The sequence below is a fragment of the Podarcis vaucheri genome (assembly GCF_965113315.1).
Source record: "Podarcis vaucheri genome assembly, chromosome: 11".
In the NCBI taxonomy this organism is placed as follows: domain Eukaryota; kingdom Metazoa; phylum Chordata; class Lepidosauria; order Squamata; family Lacertidae; genus Podarcis; species Podarcis vaucheri.
The window spans coordinates 16,945,366-16,968,882 of NC_138749.1; the positions used below are offsets into that span (position 1 = coordinate 16,945,366).

At 39.6% G+C, this 23,517-nt stretch overlaps 1 protein-coding gene and 1 long non-coding RNA gene across 3 annotated transcripts in view; one reads left to right on the top strand and one right to left on the bottom strand.

The window, feature by feature from the left end:
- Positions 1-1,751: 1,751 nt before the first annotated feature.
- Positions 1,752-23,517, bottom strand: part of ZFR (zinc finger RNA binding protein) — a 33,598-nt gene continuing 11,832 nt past the window's right edge. Inside the window, exons 7-20 of one of the 2 annotated variants that reach the window (XM_082241836.1) lie at positions 23,110-23,301; positions 21,900-22,182; positions 21,009-21,205; positions 18,121-18,240; positions 17,576-17,721; positions 17,041-17,203; positions 16,026-16,231; positions 14,894-15,044; positions 13,051-13,192; positions 8,445-8,542; positions 7,520-7,615; positions 4,695-4,806; positions 4,436-4,533; positions 1,752-3,159 (exon numbers count right to left, since the gene is read on the bottom strand). In XM_082241836.1, coding sequence (XP_082097962.1) covers positions 2,980-3,159; positions 4,436-4,533; positions 4,695-4,806; positions 7,520-7,615; positions 8,445-8,542; positions 13,051-13,192; positions 14,894-15,044; positions 16,026-16,231; positions 17,041-17,203; positions 17,576-17,721; positions 18,121-18,240; positions 21,009-21,205; positions 21,900-22,182; positions 23,110-23,301 — 2,184 coding nt within the window. In that variant the 3' untranslated portion in view covers positions 1,752-2,979. Of the gene's footprint in view, positions 3,160-4,435; positions 4,534-4,694; positions 4,807-7,519; positions 7,616-8,444; positions 8,543-13,050; positions 13,193-14,893; positions 15,045-16,025; positions 16,232-17,040; positions 17,204-17,575; positions 17,722-18,120; positions 18,241-21,008; positions 21,206-21,899; positions 22,183-23,109; positions 23,302-23,517 lie in introns of those variants that run through there. The other variant, XR_014224473.1, reaches the window with a different exon arrangement.
- On the top strand, positions 3,045-10,407 carry LOC309514284. The gene is made up of 2 exons (XR_014211880.1): positions 3,045-3,177; positions 9,311-10,407. It is a non-coding gene; the product is annotated as an uncharacterized lncRNA (long non-coding RNA).

Consider the following 23,517-nt stretch of genomic DNA (forward strand, 5'->3'; position numbering starts at 1 on the left):
CCAATGCCTAAAATGACTTGGTTCATGCTATGGGGGGTGTGACAGAGTAAAAACAAGCTACATTGGGCTCAGGGGACAGCCAGGTAGGCTGGGTGCTTTCAGCCTCCCCTCCTAAGTATTTGCCTCAGATTCCTAAAAATGCTCCCATCTGGGGGTAGAGGGAGCCCAAGCAGGAGTGGTGACAACCTACTTAAGTGCCTTTGGCACAACTGGCCTACCCAGTCATGGGAAGGAATGCAAGGCCCATTAAGCACAATAGGACTTCCCCCCAAATTGTCATGTAGAAGATTGCACTGTTAATTCTTGCTCGGGTTACCAACGCTGTCTTAAATGATGGGCCAATGTTTAGCATACTCTGTTAAAAATAAACAGAACTTTGGCCTAAAATCCAAATGCTGTGCATAAAAACACACTACAACCTGCATGTATTATTATAGTGCACGAATGCTGGAAAAAATCATTTAAAGATGTTCTTCCACTGTCACAATGCTGAAGAAGCAGCACACAGGATAATGTGAAGGCTGAAAAGAGAAATGTGAAGACATGGAAATATGCGACCACAGATATTTTTATTTTTTTTTGGGGGGGGGAGTAGCAACATGCTATGTGGCCTAAGATAGAAAAATGCCCCATGATTAGAAAAGGGGTGCGCTTCTAAAAACATCCCAGTCCCCTTACACTCAGATCACAACCAGCAGCATTTGAAGTCTCTGTGCTACCAAACCTGACTACGTCCAGGTACTCTCACAACAATCTGCTAGCCAATATGATGCATCAAATCTTAAATGAGAATAAAATTTAATAATTTAGGTATACAGTAGTACCTTGGGTTATGAAGTTAATTCGTTCTGGATATCCGTTCTTAACCTGAAACTGTTCTTAACCTGAGGTACCACTTTAGCTAATGGGGCTTCCCGCTGCTGCCGCACGATTTCTGTTCTCATCCTGAAGCAAAGTTCTTAACCCGAGGTACTATTTCAGGGTTAGTGGAATCTGTAACCCGAAGCGTCTGTGACCCAAGGTACCACTGTAGTCATAATGGCTCAAAAGATTCAGCTTTGATAATTCCCCCTTTGTACAATATATTGCACTTACGTGTCTGTTAATGAATGTTAAGAATTTAGAACAAATACAGCCTGAAGGCTTTGCAATTATCAAAAATTGAAGAGCGCCAGAACATGGCAGTCTCTGATGAAATCAGGCAACCATTTACAATTTCCTATTTCTCAAGAAATTTTAAGAACACTGGGCAACATAAATATCACGTGGGTTCCCACTTACTGCAACCTCCTCTACAGTCTGGTCTGGAGGGTCTCCCTCAACCCTACAGAATCGTATTTTATATGTTGGAAGGGACCTCAAGGGCCATATAGTTCAACCCCTTGCAATGCAGGAATCTCAATGAAAGCATCCATTACAGATGGCCATCCAACCTCTGCTTAAAAACCTCCACAGAAGGAAAGTCCACCACCTCACAAGGGAGTCTGTTCCACTGTTGAACAGCACCTACTGTCAAAGTTCTTCCTGATGTTTAGTCAGAATCTCCTTTCTTGTAATTGGTTCGGATGGATGAATCTGTAGCAGATTTAGGGGGGAGGAAGGGAGGAAAGGGAAGCTGCCACTGTGGAAATCTATTCCATTGGCGGATGGACACCACTGGTTGCTATGTGCTATGTGCTGAAAACTAGCATAATCCACTCAGAAAGACAAAGCAAAGTGCATGTTCTCAGTGTATAATGAACGTTAAGTCATTTAATAGATTTTAGTTTTATTTGCAGACTCCACTGTAGTGTTGTAACAAATCACATCTGTGTACCAGAGCATACATCAACAGCCAGATGTAGACCTGAATTACAGCACTGCTATAATATTTAGTTGTTTGAAGGAGACATAAGCATACACTATGGCCACAAATAATTTTCTGCTATTTTCTTTTACAACCTTCAAATTTCCAGAAATATTGGTATCTATGTTCAGGTTGTAGACCTAAAATGAAAGTTACTGAATAATTTGGTAAGGAAATAGCAAAAGGAGCAATCTCACAGGCACTGATATAGCAAACAATTATTTTAATTCAGAGCTACTATACTGATAAGCTCTCTGAAAACAAGTAGCTAGCTCTTTCCCAAAGGGAAAAATGCCCTCTTAATGTTTTCGGCAAAATTTCAGAAATTTATTTTTTGGCCTTGCTATATCAAAGTCAATCATACAAAGACCTAGGAATGAAACCTAAATTGATACTTTTTTAAAGCCCTTCTATTAAAAACAAAGTCATGCAATTTTTAAAATCAATTATGCAGTTGCTAAAATTGCAGCAAATCCAAACTGTGTATGTTCAGCATTTATACTGCTAATGCATAACTAACAACAAACCTGATTAGAGTAACACAAATCTGTCTTAAGTACACCATTATATCACTAAAGAGACAAATGCCATGGATTTGGCAGAAACATTTAATTGAAAGCACTTAAATAGCAGGATAAGTTTGTGTTAACGCTTCACATTTAGGAGAAATAATATTGCAGACCCACTTTACAAAAAGTGTTCTTCTATAAAATATTAAGTGAAGGACTGTATTTACCATTTTCTAATACAAAGCAACTTACAGCTTGTGTCAATGGTAACTTAAAATTCTAAATAAAAGAGCAAAATACACAAAGCAACTGAAGCACAAAACACTGTATTAAATACAGTGGAATTTAAGTATACGTTGTACTACTTAACGTAAAGAAGCGAAAACAAGAATCATACATTAGAAGTTAGAAACTAAACAATGAGGGGTCCGCTAGAAGTCAGAATAGTTTCCATTTGTGATCTCTTTCTACCATAATTAGTCTGCACATCCTAAAAAAAATGGTGTGAATGCCACACAAAAAGTAATTTTTCTAACTTTTTTGGATGTATTTAACAGACATTGAGAAAAAAATCAGAGAACAAATGGCCTCTGTTAACACCAAACACAGTTTTCTTTTCTTTTTTTAAAAGTTATCATAATCTTTCTTGTCTTTCTTCCCCTCAGCTTCAAAGCCATCAACTCCATCACTGTCCCTTCTCCTTTTACGATTGTTGTGAATATTGAAGCGCTGGTTCATCTGGGGCAAGGGATCCATTCCTAAAACTTTGTGTATTTGACGGAATGCAAGGAGTCTCAATGCAAACTGTGGAGGAGGAAAAAGGTTATCAGAATTATTCAAACTTCCAAAAATAGATGCATGTTCATTTTAGTAAGACACTTTCACGACCATACGTATGAGTATTTAAAACTCTTCTATATATACCATACAGCTTTACCAATTTTTTGTTAATGATATAGCTTCTGAAAGTTTATTGAAAACAAAATGTTAGTTGTATAGTGAAGCAAAATTGGTCCCTGTGTAGAATATGTTGCAAAATGCTGTATTTCCTCTGCCTTCAGAAGTGAAACTATCTAGAAGAGTGATGGGAACTTCTGCCTCATGGGCCAAATTTGGCCTATCAAACCATTGCCATCCAGCTTCCCTACAGGTGGCTCACATGTGACACTGGTTGTTGGGCAGGTAAAAACATGGCTGCATACTGCAGTTGGAAAGGACTGAAGCACAGAGTTCAATCCTGCTTGGTTTGTGTGTGTAAACCAGATCAGGTGTGTTGGTGCACCCAAATCCTACAGGAAGCAGGAATGAATTTGTTGTGCATCAGCTGATGCATGGGGAGTTGAATCCTGCTTGATAACTATCTCCCCCCAACCAACCACCTGTTAATGTTGGTTTGCAGGGTGCGGAGAGATGGATCTGTCCCACTGGCCAAAAAGGTTCGCCAACCCTGGTCTATAACATGGGTTGAGCTTTTTCCATATGTCACCCTGAATTGTACCTCCCACTATCCCACTAGCCACTATCAATATTGCTCCTGATTTTTATCATTACTTCAACCAGTTTTTAAAAATAGTGAATTTGGTATTATTTTTGACATAGCATTTCCTTTTTCTTCACATCCTTTAAGATGAAAAGCAGTAATTTGTAAAATTGGTAAAAGACCCTGGTAACTCTTCCTCCGCTCCAACAGGGACTAGGGAGGTGGGCTGTGCTGGTTACTGGGCGGGAGTATAATATTTGTTTCTGTTACTGTGCTGCCAGCGTTGTTATAACTGCTATGGTGGAGGGGCTCACACACACACATAGAGAGAGGCAGAGAGAGAAAGAGAGAGAGAGAAATGTTAATATGATTCCCACTCCCCCTTTTCTATTTCATGATATATTTTTGTGTATGTTCTTCAATGTAAGTTGCCTGGAGACCTGTTAAGTGCCTAGTATGTTTAATACAAAATTAAAATTGAAAACTGAATTAAACTACAACATATAGGCAGCAAAATCATTTTTCAGATCATGGTTCTTCTTTTTCTTTTTTGGAGTTTGTGTATCACATATTCACTATTTTATGAGAACCTTTCATTACCTGTGCACTTGAAGTAATGTCTTCTCGTTGCTGATCTGTCATTAAAGCAAGTGTATCAAAAGGATCTTTTTCACAGGGATCCAAAAGGCCAGGACCACCTATAAACAAAAAAGTAAACTTTATTTTCTTTTTCTTTTTACTAATTTCATGAAGATAGTATTATTTCATTCTTCCTATACTGTAACAAAAAAATGTGTAAAGTAGACAAACCAATCAGTTTAACACAGTATTTCAAGTGTGGACTATGACTGCTACTTGCCTTTAAGGATAATTCCTGAAGATATACACTCAAACACTCTTCTTAAGGCATCTCCCGGGCTTTGTGGTCCAGTAGCACTGCTAATTGCCTTCTCTACTAATAATTCCATTGCCTAAATAAAACAAAGAGATGTAACAATAAACCACTATCCACACTTTAATTTAAAACACGAAATGTAGAATGCCATCAGCTGGTAAGTAGCACATGATAACTTTATGAGCAATGGATGTCTGTTAACACAGTCTTAAAACTTTGCAGCTCAGAAAATATAAGCAAGTTTAAACCAATACAGCAACTGTTGACGCCTGCAGAAAGCCTTTTAATAAAAAAAGAGTTGCCTATATCAATTCACACTGTCATGTTTCTCTCAGTGGAGGCCACGATAGAGTCTAATGTTGTTGTTGTTTCATTAAAAATATGCTTAAGCTATAAATGAACAAAGGAAATGAATGCAGGCTAGAATCAGATGCAATCTTGGCATGAAAATGGGGTCCTGCTACATAAAAGAGTTGTGCTGCAAAAATATGAAAAAGGCTTGGACTGTGAGTTGCCCCTCTGCAGATTTTCACTAATTTCCCCTTTCCCATGTATTCTCCAATGCCCCGTGCCATTCCAGAGAGCCCCCTGATCCTCCATAACAGATGGTGGGGGCAAGGGGCTGGAGAGGGAAATTGGTGAACATTGCCTCCCTTCTGCCAACAGGAGCATCACCCAAGCTCCATTCACAAGAAATTAGAATCCAAGCCAAAGGCAACACACACAAATGTTTGCATACAGTTTCAATAGTCAGGGGTATATATGTGATTATCAGAAACCACCACCTAGCCTTGGTAATACAAAACAAAACTACAAATCTGCACACTGCAGAGAACTCAGAGGAGTCTCTTAGCCCATACTGGGTGCATATGCAGAGAACTTGGGGGGAAAGAAATGACTGTCTCTCACTTCATACCAGACTTTGAAGATGCTCAGAAAAAACAGGCGAGAAACTCACAGCTTCAGAGGATCTCTGAAGCCTACTGAGAAATAAGGGGCTTATCCCCTGCTCTTCTAAGACTTCTGCACATACCAGGGGCCTTGGGAGTAGCTCAGGGGTTACCATAAAGAATGATCATATCCAAGGCTTGCAAGAATCTGTGGAGCCCTATCAGTAACATGGGCTGGATTCAACTACCCCAGTGTGCTAGCGGAAGCCAGCACAGGGAATCCCTTTAGTACAAGAGTGCTTTCCCTCCATAATCTGCTCTGCAGGGTCAGGAGAACCCCCAGAAGAGCAAATGGCTGTGGAAAAGGAGATCGTTCCACCTGGACAGCTGAAATGCTTGTTGCTGACGGAATGCCTCTCATAGCAGAACCCTGAATTCCACAGGTGAAGGCCTGTGTTGTGCATTAGATGAAGAGCTTACAGGGACATCTTCTGTAGAGCCCACACTCCTTGCAAATTTTCATAAATAAAAGGAATGCAAGAGTCATTAGAAAGATCCGGCTCCCCTCAAATTCTTCAAAATTAATACTTATTTTGTGCACTGTTTTGTAATTGCCCCTGAAGGACAGCATTAGCAATTTAAAATATGTTGGCTATATCCAATAGTTGTGTAAGCAAAGGGAAGCTTGCTTAACCGACTTGTTTAATAATTTACAAGCATTTCTATACTGCCAACATTAAGAACAAAATATAACATTATTATTATTATTATTACAAGTGCAAAATCAATACAGCTATTTACCCAGGAATTCCTGGGTGAACAAATAAGTTTTAAGCAGGCACCTAAATGACAATATTGTAGGCACCTGCCTGATGTTCACTGGGAGTACATTAAAAAAGTGCAGATACTGCCATACTGAAGATTGACAGACGACGAACCACAGGAGAATATAGCAGTGCTAAGAGTGTCTCTTGTGAAAATCCAAGTGACTAGGCTTAGGGTACCCAAGGTATCATATTTTTCCCCTCCTCTTGCTGAATGTCTTGTCTCATAAACTGCATCTAGAGGGTAAAGGACTCTTCATAAAAAGTGGGGGCACTAGAGGAGGGAGGAATTACCCTAAATCAGGCAGAAATATTTTGTGTCAGTGGGATCTCTGCATATAAAAAGGGAAATATACTTCTTTGGCCCAAATGCCTTAAAAAGACAGAATCAAAATTACGGGAAATACAGATTTACGTAATCAACACGTGTGTCTTGTATGAGCACAAGGAGCTCTTTGGATTGAAGCTATGAGGCATCACAACGGCCAGCAAATAAATCCAGCTGCTTAAGTGAAGTATAAAATTTCAAAGTTGCAAGGATATTCAAAAGAATTTCATGCATAATTCTGAGAACACAGAGAATCGGCAATTAAATGTTTGATTGGTTTTTTAATCATTTTTATTGATACTTTAATATTTCTTGTAAATCACTTATAAGTTTCACAACAATCAAATGGTATGTAAATCTTGTTTAAAAAATGAGAATGAGGCCTTCTGGTTCAGAAGCTCTCTCACACGTTTGCCTTATATCATGGTTCTTTAGAGGAAAATGTGTTTCAAAATGTTTTGCTTTGTCCTGTCCTGATATTATGGATACCCTCACTTCTGAAACAAATGAATGCCTTCAAATAAATTTAAGGAAATGAGCACCAGAAATCTCTATTGTCATTTTGGTGTCTGTTGAATACTTCCCTTTCAACAAGGCTACTAAGCAGATTATTGTCCTAGTCAGTATCTGTATTGGTTTTGCAACTGTTTTTATGTATGAAATTGTTTTATTGCATTGTGAAATAACTTAAGAGATGCTTCATAGGAAACTATTCATAAATGAAACAAACAAAAGGGAAGTACTTACCCAGCTTGGAAAGTCAGACCAAGTGGGAACTCTCTGACAGAGATCACGAAGAATACGTATGATAATGACACACGACTGCAGACCATTAGCTCTAGCCTTGAGGGCAATACAAAATCAAGTTAATCAATCCCAGCACCAATAGAATATAGGCCTCTTAGAGAAGCTAAAACACCACTGTTCAATGGAAGCTCAGACACAGAAAAGAAACAAGCCACATGAAACATTCCAGGAGCTGCCATTTACAGAAGCATTTTATGCCAAGGTTAGTAATTGAGAAGTCAAGGTGCACAGGTTATACAAGACTAATATCCCTTGAATTCCTGCACACTTTGGTTCATTTGTACAGAAAATACAATTACCTTCCTATAATAGAAATACAGGAGTAAAGAGCTAACAAGTAGAGAGACTGAAAGGCTATGGGAATCTGTTTGGTTTCTCTGTCGTACCTTTGCTGGAGTGCAAAGTCACCAAACCAAATAGTTTCTCACCTTTCATTCCCTACACTTAATAAGCTTCAAGAAATAAAGGGTAAAAGTCTTACATCTAACACACAAAGCTTTAAACACACATTCTGTTATTTAAAGCAAAGTTACTCTGCAGCCTTATGGAACACATTACCAATACAAAACATACGATTTCCCCCAGCGAGTCAAGCTTTCAACTTCGCTATCTCGGTGGCCAGAAAAACAAGTTGACGTCAAATTGGCAAGAACGGCATAAAGCAGTTCTTCTATACAGATCTTCCAAGATGAATTAATTTCCCCCATGTCATTTAATTTTATATATGAGTACACATAATAGATATATATACACATATTTACTATGGGCAACCTTTAGTTTTTCCGCATAGTTTAACATCCAACCGAACAACTGAACTACTCTCTCTCATAAGGCTACAAGAAGAAAGTAAAATGATGTTCCGAACCTGGAACCACTTAGCGTGGCGTAGAGCAGCCAGAGCGTCAAGGCATTTTTGCCTGTCCAAGACGTCCGGTGGGTCTTTCACCATACCCGAGGTTACATCTAAAATGGATTGAATTGGCAAAATGCAGTGAGGAATGGGTGTTTGACCAGGTGAGCAAGACACTTCCTTAAATTAGCTTCCATGTCACACGTGCCATTTATATTGCAATCCCTATCTCCAATGTATTCGTATTCAGTAGTAATAATCCCTTAATCTGTATGTGGTCATTGAGCCCAATACAAAAGGTAATACAAGAGCATAATGCAAGGTTAGCTCTCAATCTTATTTTTTTTATGTCCATCTATTTGTGAAAAAAAATCCTCTGGAAAAATAAATTTCCCCTAAAATTAAAATGTTGAAGGAAGAATGGTTGGACACAGTGCACCAGCACAGGAAACACAAGACAGAAGGAACACAAAAATCCACTTGAATGAAGCAAAAGTTACAACAAACTGTGAGCAAAATCTATTGTGAAGTTCTTCTGTGTGGGCCCCACTGAACTGAATGGGCATTTCTGTTAAGTTCCCATCCATTTTAATGGTGCTTGTGCAGAACAACTTCCCAGTGGATTGTGCCCTGTGTTTGTTGGGACAACTTAAAATGGCCGCATGCTACCTTAGTCTTAGTCCTAGTTAATGGGTCAAAATTCTTCCTGAGCAGTCAAGACCCATGATGTACTAGGATACCTCCCATTAAGGTAAGGTAAAACTATACTTATAGAAACAATCCAGATTTTTTGGTTTTATGGAGTCTGAAGGGATGTGAAATACTTTGTAAAATTCAAGTCAAGAGCACCTCTACATTTTTGTATTTCTTAAACCCTCTAGGCTCCTATTGCACCAAGGCGCATGCTGTGTATATCCATCCCAATTTCATCCAGGGGTATACCAGAAGAAAACAAGAAAGAGGGGTCTTAAGAGAAGGAAGTAGAGGAAAAATCAAAACCAGGAAAAGCAGAAGCAACAGCAGTGATAGAAAGAACAACACTGCATCTGGTAAATTCTTATTTTCCAAACAAGGCTTTTGTGTCAGTTATAATTACTGCTCCTAAATATGTTGTAACTGCCTGCTGAGCAGCCAAGAGTATTTCTAGATATTTTTTAATTTTCTGCTAATACAAAATTGCTGTTAAAATAAATGTTGAATGCAACCAGACTTTGCCTGGATTATTTAGCAGATGGGACATTAAAATGTAGTCTAATTTAAGCAAACATACTCATAACAGCAAATCAAAGACTCATGGAACACACCAACTAGGAAAAGAACGCAAACCAAGATATTAACAGATTTGGCTTGAAGGTCAGCCATCAATGAAGAGAAACAGGTCAGGAGAATGCAAGCCAGAATTTATATAAATGACACTTCCGCTGTGCACAGAATTATTTCAATTTCATTTAGTATGCTATGCCTGAATTGTACACCTCTCATAGGAAATTCATTTGTTTATGCTTATATTAATATTTTACCAGTGGGATATAAAAGTCTTAAAACATTTTAGCAATGGGATTTATGCCATTTTAACATGGTGAATTTTATGGGCTATACAGATACAGTGAAGTGAAAAATGAGTCACATTAGTGAGAGATTTCAAAGCAAATGAAAGAAGACATTAGGATTATAGATGTATCAAGTGAAAGGAGAGAAAATTTAAGGGAAAAGAATCAACTGAGGCCAAAGTCAGCAGTACGATTTGATAATTGACACATTTAAAGTTCAGTTCATAGTTCTGACAAAATAGGGAGAGTTTATTCTACTTTATATAGCTTGTGGGAGCAAGCTTTGTTTCATAAAAACTATTTATACTCTCCTAAAAAACACTTGCAAGAAAATAGCGTTAATGACTCAGTTTAATTATCACTGAAGTCCTGGATTATTATTATTTAAATAATAGTATTAAAACACTTGTATTTCGAAGCACTACTTTTTTAAAAAAATAATGATGCAATGATCCAGAGACCCATATACAACTGACAAGCAAGATTGTGGGTGATCCAGCTTTATTAAGCTGAGATTTGTCATTGACCTCAGTGGGAGATAGAGTGTACCCATTGCGAATCAACCTTGAAGCCATCAGAAGATGCTGAAGCAGCTATAGAAACTGAGAGCTTATCTGGGCTGGATATCCATTTAAAAGACTTTCCTATATGTGGATTTTTGCATAAAGACTCCAAGTGGATTAACCCCTTAAAAACTGGTCCTAAAATTAAATGAATCAGAATTCAAGTGTGCCCTCTTAGCTTCAACCATAGGTTTTTTTTTTAAAGTGCAGATTATTTTTCTTGTATTCTAAAAATAAGGGGTTAATCTTCAATAAGACATGCTGTGTCCACACTATTTCGTTATTAAAAAGTTAACAGGTATGACATGCGCTTTCAATTCCAGGTGTGAATTAAGTATTACCCAGTCAACTGTTTCAAAGCTAGTGTGAACACTGCTTAATTCTAGAGAAGAGAGAGACAAAGACAAGAAGGAAAAAAAAGACAAAACACAAAAGTAACAGTAAATGCTAGGACTATGCAACCAAACCCCCTCAAAAATATGGCAGGTGTGACATTGAGCTTTAGAAAACCTTGGTCAAAAATCCTTCCGATGTCTTGGCAGCAATCCCTGACAGGATTCAATTGTCTCTGCTAGAAGGCTTTGGACCGGGGCTAATAAGCTAAGGATAAAAAACATAAACATATACACTTTGCTGAAGAAATACATTCCGCAGCATGGGTTACAGAATCTTTATATCCAGAGCAAATTCTGTAAATTTAACTGTTAAGTGCACAAAACTGTAAAGAAAAAAAATCCTACATGGTTAACAGTTTTGTGTTTACCTTCCCCTTCCCCTTCAGTTTGCAACTGAATAGGATTACATAAGATGTTATTCAACCAGCAAATGAAATACATCTACTTAAAATTGGGTTCTTCCAGCAAAGCCTTCCTTGCCACCTGAATTCAACTCCCAAAAGCCAGCTAGATTCCATCAACCAAGTTAAGACACCGAGCATTAAGAGCTGCAGTTAAGAGTATACTTTTTTTTTGCAGCACATAAACAATGATCTTTATAAAAGTCTTGTTTACTGCAATTTGCAGTTAAACCACATATTTCAGAGGTAAACTTTTTCACATATTCATTTTAAGCTGCTCAGTGTCTTGAAGAAATGATTCAAAAAATTTAAAAGCTTTGCTTTCCTCTATTAATATTATCAAACTTAGTATTATCAAACTTAGAATGGCAACTCTAATTAATGTTTGGGTCAGACAAAAAAATTGAGCTTTATTTCCTTTTGAAGTCAAATCATGAAATTAACTGGCACAGTGAAATGGCATCAAGATCGTGTTCAAAATAGTTGTGCAATTTTCTATCCAAATCTTTACGGGTTGCATATAACCAAATGTGATGTCTGACATTCATTCTGTTGTTTGGTAAAGATGAATAAATAAACAGAACTCAGGGCAATCAAGCAAAGTTATCTGTGATTATTTCAGAATTTAAAAGCCAATGGTATTATGTAAATTTAAGCAGTGTTTTAAAAACCAGGAAGAAAAATCCTATGTACATTAATATTCAAGCTTTGTTTTTTTAAGAAAGCTTGCTTCTAGAATAGTTATACTTTTAAAAAATAACATAAGCAATTATTCAAATATTGAAAGCATAATGCTAAGAATTCATTCCACAGCTGTATGTACACAAGCACACTCACGCTACACTAACAAGAACTTAAATAGAGCCTTACTTCCTATGCTTATGTATTCTTAGCCAGCAATACCACTGTGCCTGCAAAAAGTTTATTTTGACCAACACAAGACAAAAGAAAAGAAAGTTCATTTTATCTGACCTCTAAATAGAGCCAACATATTGCAGACATTAAATTATCATGCTTGCTGGCTTAAAAACATTTGTAGCTTTCAAAGAATTATAGAAGAGACCCTAAAGCAACACTGCTGGCACCAGTAGGATCGCACAGGTCATAAATACATATTGAGTTTTAAAGTTCCAACATCTACTTAACTGAACTCAGCTATCACTCTTTACTATAAACACACTGCAAATGTACTGCTTAATTAAGACACTCCAACCTCAATATTAGGAGCTCTTTGTCTTGCACTCCAGTCCAGAAACCAACCTCAAAAAACTGGAAAAAAATACACATCTTGCTCCAAGCAAAGCCAGAATCACTTTGAACTTAAAAATTAACTAAGTGCCATATAAGTCAAGGTTAAGACTGATCCAGTTTCAAACATACAATATAATTTCCTGGTGTAGTTTCTCCCTTAGGGAGGAAGCCTTCTTGATTATCAACTTGCAGGTATTTGAGTCATAAACATTTACTTTTTCCAAAGAAAGACAGGTTTGCACATTTAAAAAAAAACACCTACATTTTCCAGAAATCTGAGGTTGTTGGTTGCAGTGAATAAGTCTAAAATAGGTTTTGGAAAAACACACAAGACTGCTTGATTTATGAATTGCCATTAAATGTGTATCACATGCCAGCATGTTGCCTTCCAGGATTTAATGCCGTTTATGACAGAATGAATAAGCCAATTAAAATAGAGCATTTTTTAACAGATTCCGAACCTCCATCCCTCATGTTCTCTTCCCGAATCACTGGTGATGTCAACGTGATGGTCACTTGCATTTTAGGTTCCACACAGGAATTCAAAATGATGGATGCTTCTTGTCCTGCACACTTTATTTCATATTTCTCAGGACTTATTACCTAAAGAATGCAAATAAGAAGCTAAATGTTTTCACACAAAAAGGGACTAGTCCAAAATACCCGGAGGTTCATCACAAGTTGCTTGGGAGTTTAGCCAAGGTACCTTGTACTGTACCTTGACTAAATCATGAATTCATACATTAAAGGATAGTAAGATGTGAGAGAGAACTGGCTTACTTGAGTCTGTAACAAATTTACAGTATCCTGGAGGGAAGGAGCAGGTGGCCATTATGAGGTTAAGGCCTTCCCATTGTATATTGGAAGGTTTTAGGATGGAAGAAAGAAAAAATAAAGTTCTGCTTCCCCCTGCCCCCTGAATGAATATAGCAAAAGTGGGCTAACATTCCTTTCTGGGTAGCCTGGGGGTGTGCCCATTCCAGTTGTGAGAGGACCCAGAGAGATAAATGGGTCGAGTAACAGGTGCATTTTTTACCTAATTAGCAGGCTAGTTTCTAGACGTACTTTCACACCACTCTCCATTCTCCTTCCAGGCAAGCAAGAAGCACTAGAAGAGTTCAAAGGCACATTCCAACTAATCCAGAATGCAGCAGCTAGACTGGTAACTGGCCGCCGAGACCATATAACACCGGTCTTGAAAGACCTACATTGGCGCCCGCCCTGTGGAATGCCCTCCCATCAGATGCCAAGGAAATAAACAACTATCTGGCTTTTAGAAGACATCTGAAGGCAGCCCTGTTTAGGGAAGTTTTTAATGCTCGGTGTTTCATCATGTTTTTAATATTCTGTTGGGAGCCGTCCAGAGTGGCTGGGAAAACCCAGCCAGATGGGCAAGGTATAAATAATAAATTTTTATTATTATTACCCTCAAGGGGTGTGAGAAGTAGGGCTAGTGAGGCATGTGGCCCAGGGGAGAGTCCTCAGAGCCAGAGAGGCCTGGAGGGCTTCCTTCAGCCCCCAGGCCTGAGGTCGCTGCACCTGCTATACAACAATAAAATGCTCAAGTTTGGGGTTGGCAGCCAATCTCCTACCAGTGTTCCTTAGCACTATATAACACAATGTGGAGTTTTAAGGAGATTGGGAAGGGAGGTGTTCTTTTTTTCCATCTTCCCCATCCTCAAGGAGTACTAAGGTAAAGGTAAAGGTAAAGGTACCCCTGCCCGTACGGGCCAGTCGTGTCCGACTCTAGGGCTGTGCGCCCATCTCACTTAAGAGGCTGGGGCCCAGGGCTGTCCAGAGACACTTCCGGATCACGTGGCCAGCGTGACGAAGCTGCTCTGGCGAGCCGGCACCAGAGCAGCACACGGAAATGCCGTTTGCCTTCCCGCTATACCTTACCTATTTATCTACTTGCACTTAGGGGTGCTTTTGAACTGCTAGGTGGGCAGGAGCTGGGACCGAAAGACAGGAGCTCACCCCGCCGCGGGGATTCAAACCGCCGACCATACGATTGGCAAGTCCTAGGCACTGAGGTTTTACCCACAGCGCCACCCGCGTCCCTAAGGAGTACTACAAGGCTCTTATTCCAGCCTTCCTACAGCCGTGAAGAGGCTAGGAGCATTCCTATTACAGGATGGCAGTGCAGCTATGCATTGCAGGCTGAGCACCTATACCTGTATTTAGAAAATAGCTCATTACTAGTCCACCTACTTGAAAGTAAATTACGACAGAGGAAATTTGACTGGCAGAGCCCCAGTTCAATCTTTTATGAAAAATAGCAAATGTTTTCAAGACCATACATACGGCAAGTTGTTTGGGCAGATTTTCAGCAATGCGACTCAGCAATGTCTTAGTAGGTTTCTCAGCACACAGCAAGACAAGGTTGACATTTCGGTCTCCTCGGAGCAGCAAACCCTTCGCCAACACTCCCACTCGTAAGACTCCTTTCAAAGCCCTGCGCAAAAATGAAGTCTTGGTGAGAAGCAGGTGTTTCAAGGGCCAAAGCACTCAAAGAAAACAAGTCCAATGCAGGGAGAGCCCTTCACGTGGAACACACTACCCTAACCCCCCGTGAGGACGGTGTGCATTCTGTCATTCTCTACGTACATCATAGTGTACATTTTAACTCTATGCAGAAAGCACAAAGTTTTGAAAAAAAAGATCCAGACAGTAAAGAGGTGCAATGAAAAGTTTGGCATTTCTCACACTGGGTGGAGTTCTGGGCTAGTCCTTCTCTACCCTAAACGGCCTCGGTCCAGTATATCTGAAGGAGCGTCTCCTCCCCCATCGTTCTGCCCAGACACTGAGGTCCAGCACCGAGGGCCTTCTGGCGGTTCCCTCACTGCGAGAAGCCAAGTTACAGGGAACCAGGCAGGGGGCCTTCTCGGGAGTGGCACCCTCCCTGTGGAATGCCCTCCCACCAGATGTCAAAGAGAACAACAACTACCAGACTTTTAGAAGACATCTGAAAGAGGCCCTGTTTAGGGAAGCTTTTAATGTTTGATCTATTACAGTATTTTTTTTTTTGGAAGCCGCCCAGATGGGCAGGGTATAAATAAATTATTATTATTATTATTATTATTATTATTATTATTATTATTATTATTACCACCATCAGCAAGAGGATAAAGCCTCAGCCAAGGAAAAGTAGTCTGAAGTGCTGCTAAGAATCTATTGCACAGCTGAAGGACTTTTTCATATGAACAAAGTGCAGCTGCTGCTGAAAGAATGCAGTTCCTAGTTGCTTCTGGAGAATGCCTGCTAAGCAAACAACTTTCATTGGTGAAAATGAGGGATCCATTATTCTGATAACAGAATCCATTATTTCTGGGTGCAGAAATTTAAGAAATTGGCATGAAGTAGGGCAAATGCTCCATTTTGTCTTAGTCCCTCTCCAAGCACAATGATTGCAGGCAACAATGGCAATAAAACATACCTGTCTTTACCGCCCTCTTTTTTATCATCTCCTTCCTTGCTCTTGTTTTTTTCATTGTCAGTCATGTTATCAGATACAAGTTTCAGTGCACGCTCAGTGATAGAAACTATTTTCTGTACTGCCTGGAGTTCCTCTTCAGTTGGATAGATAGCAGCATGTTTGGTCATTACGTAACGGTCATCTGAAGAATCTGGTCGACGAAGAGGCTGAATACAGAAAGTGGATTTTAAAAATCAGATACATTTTATGTTTTCCTGCTTTCTGTTCTTTGCTATTTTATTAAAATTATCAAGTTCCCCCCATAAAGTGCATTAAGAGAGCTCACATAAAGAAAACGAGATCTTGAAAAAATGTAAATTAAGAATTGGTTGGCATCAAAACCACACACCAGGGATAAAGAAAGGCTCTCCCTGCTCTGGAAAATAAATGGGGTTATACAGACCAAGACTTAGGAAGGCTTTCAAAGTTTTACTATTATTTGTTACAGATTACATCAAATTCAAAAGCTATGTAAAGATACAGGAATCTGAATCTCAACTGGTCACACTGTAAGAGAATCCTTATTCAGTTATCTTGTCTGAGTTTAAAAATTAAGATGGGGCAAATAAAGGAAAGAGCTTGATTCTCTTTTTAGGTCCGAAACGCCTTGTAATCACTGGGGGGGGGGGCACTTTTTGACACTGTAAGCTATGGTCCTGAACCGCAAGGGACCAAATACCATAAATAAAGAAATGGAAATGGAAACAAAAGACTGCAATCACATATGTTATTCCTTCCTTCATTTGATGGGGCTCTGATTAAGACTTGATGGTGGAATAAGTGTCCTGATAACGCATGTAATATGATGGTGCCATCATGATGGCTCTAGATTTCACAGTTGGTTAGCAGAAGCCAATGCTTAGCTACTAAGCCTAGGCATAATTTGCAGACCTGATTGACTTACTAGGTTCCCCCCACCCCCAGTCTGTGGCACCAAATACATCAGGAGGAGAGAGACTATGTGAACATTACTCACAGCTGGTCCCTGGGGCTGTGGTGGCATTCCTGGTCTAACACCAAGTAGTCCAAGAGGTCCTGGAGGTCCGTGAGGATATCCTCCATCAGGTATTCTGTGGCGGTCATCCCAATGATGCTGCTCTTCTTCCATCCTCCTCCAGTACATGTCCTCCTCATAGCGTCTAAGTATATGAATTAAATCACATATGCTTTCAGTTGATGCAGAAATACCTTTTATTGACCTTATGTTCAATAATTCAGGTCCCGCCAAAATTAATTTTTGGAACTTCAAATGTTAAAAAAGATATTGGATGCTGTAGGTTCAATAATTCTATATTCGCTACAGAATTCATAGTAGGATCTGGATTACACCCATAAAAAGCCATTCTTACTCTTTATAAATATTTTCTATGCCTGCTATCAATAATTTATTTAAAGGTAAAATTTATCCAGGTTTTCCAAGGCAAGCATTCATAGGAATATAGTTACAAAGAATGGAAACTAATTCAGGTTTACAAAATGTACACTGGTTGCTATTAAAGTCTACATGTTACCTCATTTCCATTCTCCACCGTTCCTCCTCTTCGCGTCTTCTCCAATATTCTTCTTTCTGCATCTGCTTCCTCATCTTTTCTTCCTGGATCTTTCTTGCCCGGATGCTTGGCTTCACTTCTACTTGCAAGTCTGGGTTTACTTTTTTCTGTTGTAGAGAAGGAGAATTTTCATTTTATTTCCATGTAAGATTTATTCCCTGTGGTCAGATCCAATTATTTTCACCAAGACAAAGCAAAAACTGCAATGCAGTCAGAGACACAATCCTTCATATTAAAAAACATTATGAGGAGCAAACAGTAAGCTACAGTATCATCCCTCCTCATACAATACTTTCACTTGCAATACATATAAGTAGCTTAATATGTGGAGCAAACACTATATGGCTACCATAGTTCAGCTGGGGGAGGGAACAGTTGGTGCTCAAAATAGATGTACTACCTGCTTATTAGGTTTCATCCTAGAAGAGACCAAGTAAAACTCAATCACCATCAGATTTACTGAAAGAGACAGAACTAGAACATTTACGCTGCTACAGTCAACTTACCTTATATTGTAATCTATGCCGCCTTCCTTTTAAATGCATCTCCTTGGCATTAGGATCATTAAAACTGCATTCACAAAGTTTGCAATGGAAACGAATAACCTTCCCTTCATCATTCCGTACCTTAAAAATAAAGAAAAATCAGTATAAAAATGGTTATTTAACACAATTTGGTTTCATAAAGAAACTGAACTGATTTTTGTCAATTTTTCACACATAGACATGTTCTGGCATAAGATCTATGCAACAGTGGAGACAGAGAACCTGTATTAACCAGCTATAGCAGACTTCCATTAGGTTTAAACAAAAGACAACTTTGACCCAAATATCTATTCTTACCTTTGCTATTGTCTAATATCAAAGTTGAATTACCTGTTTTCCAAGTTAATTGTTGTGTTCCAGATCAAGTGCAAAGCTTTTTGTTTCTCATAGCCAACAAAGCACTTCTACCCATGCGAGCACCTCTTTCAGAAATCTAGATCTATCCTGCGCCCCTGAACTAGTTCATATAGCAAATGCCTCTGCTAGAGACACAGCTGCTAAAACACCTCCTTAAGTAAGGTAACTTGCCACTCCAACCCCCCTTGGATTTTTCTGGAGCAAGTTTGCAATAGTTCTACTTTGGAACACTATGTTGAGGCACTATTCTCAATCGCTGAAGAACACTCTATTACTCCAAAACACCGTTCTATAGATGTCCTTTCACTGTTCAAATCTTTTCTAAACACCAGAGCAAGCACAGTAACTACTAAGATGTTTTGAATCGGGCTGCCTTTGAAGGCAGTTTGGAAGCTACAGTCCAGAGCAAGGGTCAGCAAGGTTTATCTTGCCTGGGCCGGATCGGTCCCGTGGAGATCGCTTCATGGGCTGGATCGCGCATGTGATTTTCGGTGTCTGCACATGTGCAGACGCATTTTGGGGCATCTGCGTTTGCACAGATGTGATTTCTGGCGCCAAGGAAGCAAGTCCCCGCGCCACGCCACTTTAGCACAGCGCGCGAGCGGGCACTTCAGTTTGGGGGCTGCTCATGGGCCGGTCAAACGACCCCCATGGGCTGCTTCCGGCCTATGGGCCTTAGGTTGCTGACCCCTGGTGACTAGAATTTTGAACAGAGCAAACTGTGTAGGATATTGATCCTGAAAGATCTACACCCTGCATGTAATGCTTGTCCTGAAAGATCTACAGGGGTTAGCTATGCATTTCTAGGCCCACTTCAAAATGCTGATTATGACCTTGAAAACCCTACACTAAGGTTGGAGAACTAGATCCCGGATGGGGAACTTCCTAGTGGAACTCTCTGTCAGCAAGCCCTGCTTGCAAAGGAACAATTGGGAACTCAAGGCAAATAAACACTGTACTTTTAAAGCAAATACAATGCACACTTAAGCTACATTACTTCTCCCAAAGAATCCTGAGAACTGTACTTCCCCTCTACAGAGACAGAATTCCCAGTACCCATAACAAACCAGTTTCCAAGATTTATTGGGGAAAGCCAAGTACTTTAAATATGCATTTGATGCTTTGAATTTATGGTGTGGATTTGCCCCTCACTTTAAGCTCCTGATTGTTCCTTTGGAGTCATGTCCTTACCTGCCTCTCATCTGCTGTCACATATGTAACACATGTGGCAGCTGGCCATGGTCTGGGGAAAAGGGTTTCAAAGGCCTAATCAGAACCTGTGTTAGACCTATGAGACACAGACCCCCCAACACAATATGGGACCTGGATTCCTGAAAGAATGTCCATCTATCCTGCCCTGAGCCTCAGATCTTCTGAGGAAGGTCACTTTTGAGTGTCTCTGCCATTTAAGGTCAGTAGCTATTAAATTTACAATGTTCTCAAATTTTGCCCCATCTGTGAAGCTCCCAGCAGAGGCATTTAACTCCTTTTCTTTCCTGATGGCTTTCAGGAAACAGACAAAAACCACTTTATTTCAGAGTGCTTACATCTGAATTCATTAAACAAATAAGTTGGAGAACTGTTGGTTTAATTCTTAACTGTCTGAATTTTGATGAGGTATTCCAAGGTGATATTTCAGATTTGTTAAAAATGCTATTTATTGTAAATCATTCAGAACTATGCTATCAAGCAATACACTATTCCCTAAAACTACATTTGCTCTGAGCACATTTTCAGAGCAGCATGCAGTGAAAAACAATAGTTAGGAAAGTTAAGAATCCTCACTAAGTGGAAGGCTACTGCATGTTCATCTCTTGTCTTTCCTTTTACTGAGTGAAAGCTGACACTCAGTAATGCTGTGAATGCAAAAGCACAAATTCATCAGTTAATACTGATGGCACACTACAGTGTAGGTGCAACTGTGCAACATATCAACACACTATATTGATGTAACCACTGTTCCAGATTTGCAAAATTTCAAAATCAGTGTCAACGCTTGATTCCCACTACCTGTTCCTTTGGAGCTGGAACTCTGAACAGTCAGTTTTGAAGGACACTCCATGTCCTCAGTGATCAGAATTGTTAAGACAGTCTCAGTATTCACACTCTAGTTTACCTGAAGACAAAGGCTGTGAAGTCAGCAGCAATGCTATTAGTAAAAAGGTAAACCATTATGTCCAGTCGTGACCGACTCTGGGGTTGCGGCGCTCATCTCGCTTTATTGGCCGAGGGAGCCAGCGTACAGCTTCCGGGTCATGTGGCCAGCATGACTAAGCTGCTTCTGGTGAACCAGAGCAGCGCACAGAAACGCCGTACTCCACTGCAAATTCTTTCATAGACAAAATAGTCAAGTAGTTGCCTCACACAGAGACATGAAGCTAATTTAATTATCAGCATGATTTCACACTTCTGAGCCATATAAAGTAATCTAACACATTAATTCAGCAGTTTTGTTTAATTGCATTTAATGAACATAGTTTTCGAATGAATACCTCTTCGACATAGTCATGACCCACTGGTTGGACCTCACTTTGCAAAGCAGCAAGAGCTGTAGATGTTACCGATTCAGCAGACATATCTGGCTTAATTTCCTGTGTTTGCACTGCAGCAACAGAAGGAGTAGTTTTTATATTTTCTACTGCTTTTAATTCATCCACTTTACTTCCTGTTGTCTGTAGCTTGTTACCACCTAATATGAAACATTTCACAAGTGAATATTAATTTACATTACATTTTCAAGTCACATTTCTTGCCACAACGAAGGGGATGCTGGCCTACTGCTTAAAAACCTGGATATTCTGTAAATAATAAACAAGCAAGCAAACCATAGCACAATACTGTAGTATTTTCCTCAAAGAACAGGTAACATAAATGTTCAACAGTTAAAATAAATAAAATACAAGTTCAAATAAACTGTATGGTTTGTTTTAATAATGACAGCACAGCACGGGACGTTCAAGAGGACAGGATAATTGGGCGCAAGACATGAACATGCTGAGCCTTGACCAAACAAAACTCTAGGACAGCTATTGAAAATGCATTGTTCATACAACATTAGGAGTTGTGTTTCATGGTAGCCCCATGTTCAGTATTGTAATCTCTAATAAAAGGCGTGTTGGAGCAGAGAAGTGTTGATATAATACTTTCCTAAACCATTTGAGTAGCAGTTTGTGTGCATGAGACAAACATTGCCATGAGAGAGACAGTGCTTAGAACTGCAAACAGATGCTTGGTTTGATGGGCTTCATGCAGCCAAGCAGAGAGAAAATTATAATTTCCAGTAGCTGTTAAAATCATAGCAGACACTCATTTTAAACCTGTTCTTGCATAAGCTTATTTAGTGTATCTTGCTGAACTTCTCACTAAAATACTTCAGTACTTACCAACAAAGTTAATTTTGGGTGTGGATATTTTCTTTACAGCAACATTAGCTGGAACTATTGTTGCCTTGTTGTTGGATGTTGTGCTAAGTAGCACATTGGCGGAAGGAGTAAGAATTTTCACTGCCAAAGATGAAACGGAAGAATTCACAGTGCTGCTGTTAGTTGCAATGTTTGAAGAGACAGCAGTTGGTTTGGAAGCAGATGTTGCAGAAGTAGCCTGGGTCACGACGTTTGGTTCGGTTGAAGGAATGGGTTTGCCAAGTTTAGTATGAAGCTTAACCACCTAGAACCACCAATGAAGAAAGTTAATAGCAGAATCTACAAAACTGTTCCAACGTCTATTTAGAATCCTGTCTGTACTTCTAAGAGCATGAAAGTATAAGTTTCAAGGGACCTTCAAAAGAATTCACATAATTCATGAGGGGAAACTTAATGGAGTCTAATACACACATGAAATACTGCATGCAACTGCACCCCAGCCACACCCACCTGCCCCACAACTGATGTACTCCCAACTGTTCCTCTGCAAGAGGTACTAACATTCAGTGCCTTTTACATTTGGCACAATTCTGACACTGCCTCTGTTGTCACCTTCAGAGACACCAAAAGAGGCTCTAGTGCATAAAGATCTGATTGTGTCCATGTTGGTAGCTAGTACATGGGACACTATGTAGAGATGTGTGTTTGCAGATTCTTTAATGTGTTGTAGCTCAGTTGGTTAGTGGTGCTGATAATGCTAAGGTTGCAGGTTTTGATCCCTGTAGGGGACAGCTGTATTCCTGCATTGCAGGAGGTTCGATCAGTTGATCCTCAAGGCCCCTTCCAACTCTATGATTCAGATCAGAGAGACTTATCATTCTCTCTCCTCTCTCTCCCTCGCTCCAAATGAAAGCCTTATTCTGATAGGCTCAATTCAGGAGCTCCAAGTGCAACCAAACCCTGCCTAAGGTGGGGCTCACGTTTACTGCTGAATGAAGCCCTCGCTTGAATTAAAGCCATAGCTATAAAGGACAAATTGAGAGCACAATTCATTTGAGGCTGAATTACCTAAAGGCATACTGTGTCAGGTAACTGAAAAGTGGTCAGTCTCAGCCTCCTATCAAATGCGATGAATTTTGCCTGCCTGTCAGACCATTCATTTTGTCCAGGGTGGGACACTAACTGGGTATAAAACCTGAGAAATGGGAAGACAGAGGAAGGAGAGGCTTACTTTTTGATGTTTCGCTCCACGAATATGAGCGGCATAAGCATCAGCTCCTGTGCAAGACACATCACAGAGTTCACAACGCAGCTGGTTCTGAGTCCCACGAGCAGATGAACTGTTGCTGGTTGTGTTCTGTGATGCTTTCAATGCTGCTTCTTTCTTTTTATGTTTCTGTCCCTCCAAATGTTCTTTGTAAGTCTGTTTAAATCACCACATGAATAACAGGATACTTTAGTTCATTTATCATATTATTCTGTTCATTGAAAAGCAAAGTGCAAGAGATAACCAACATGAAGCTGATTTGCTGCTGAAATGTATGCAGAAAATACACTCCTCCACATAATTATACAGTCGTATCTTGGAAGTCAAATGGAGTAAGTTTCGGAAGTCCGTTCAACTTCTAAAACGTTTGAA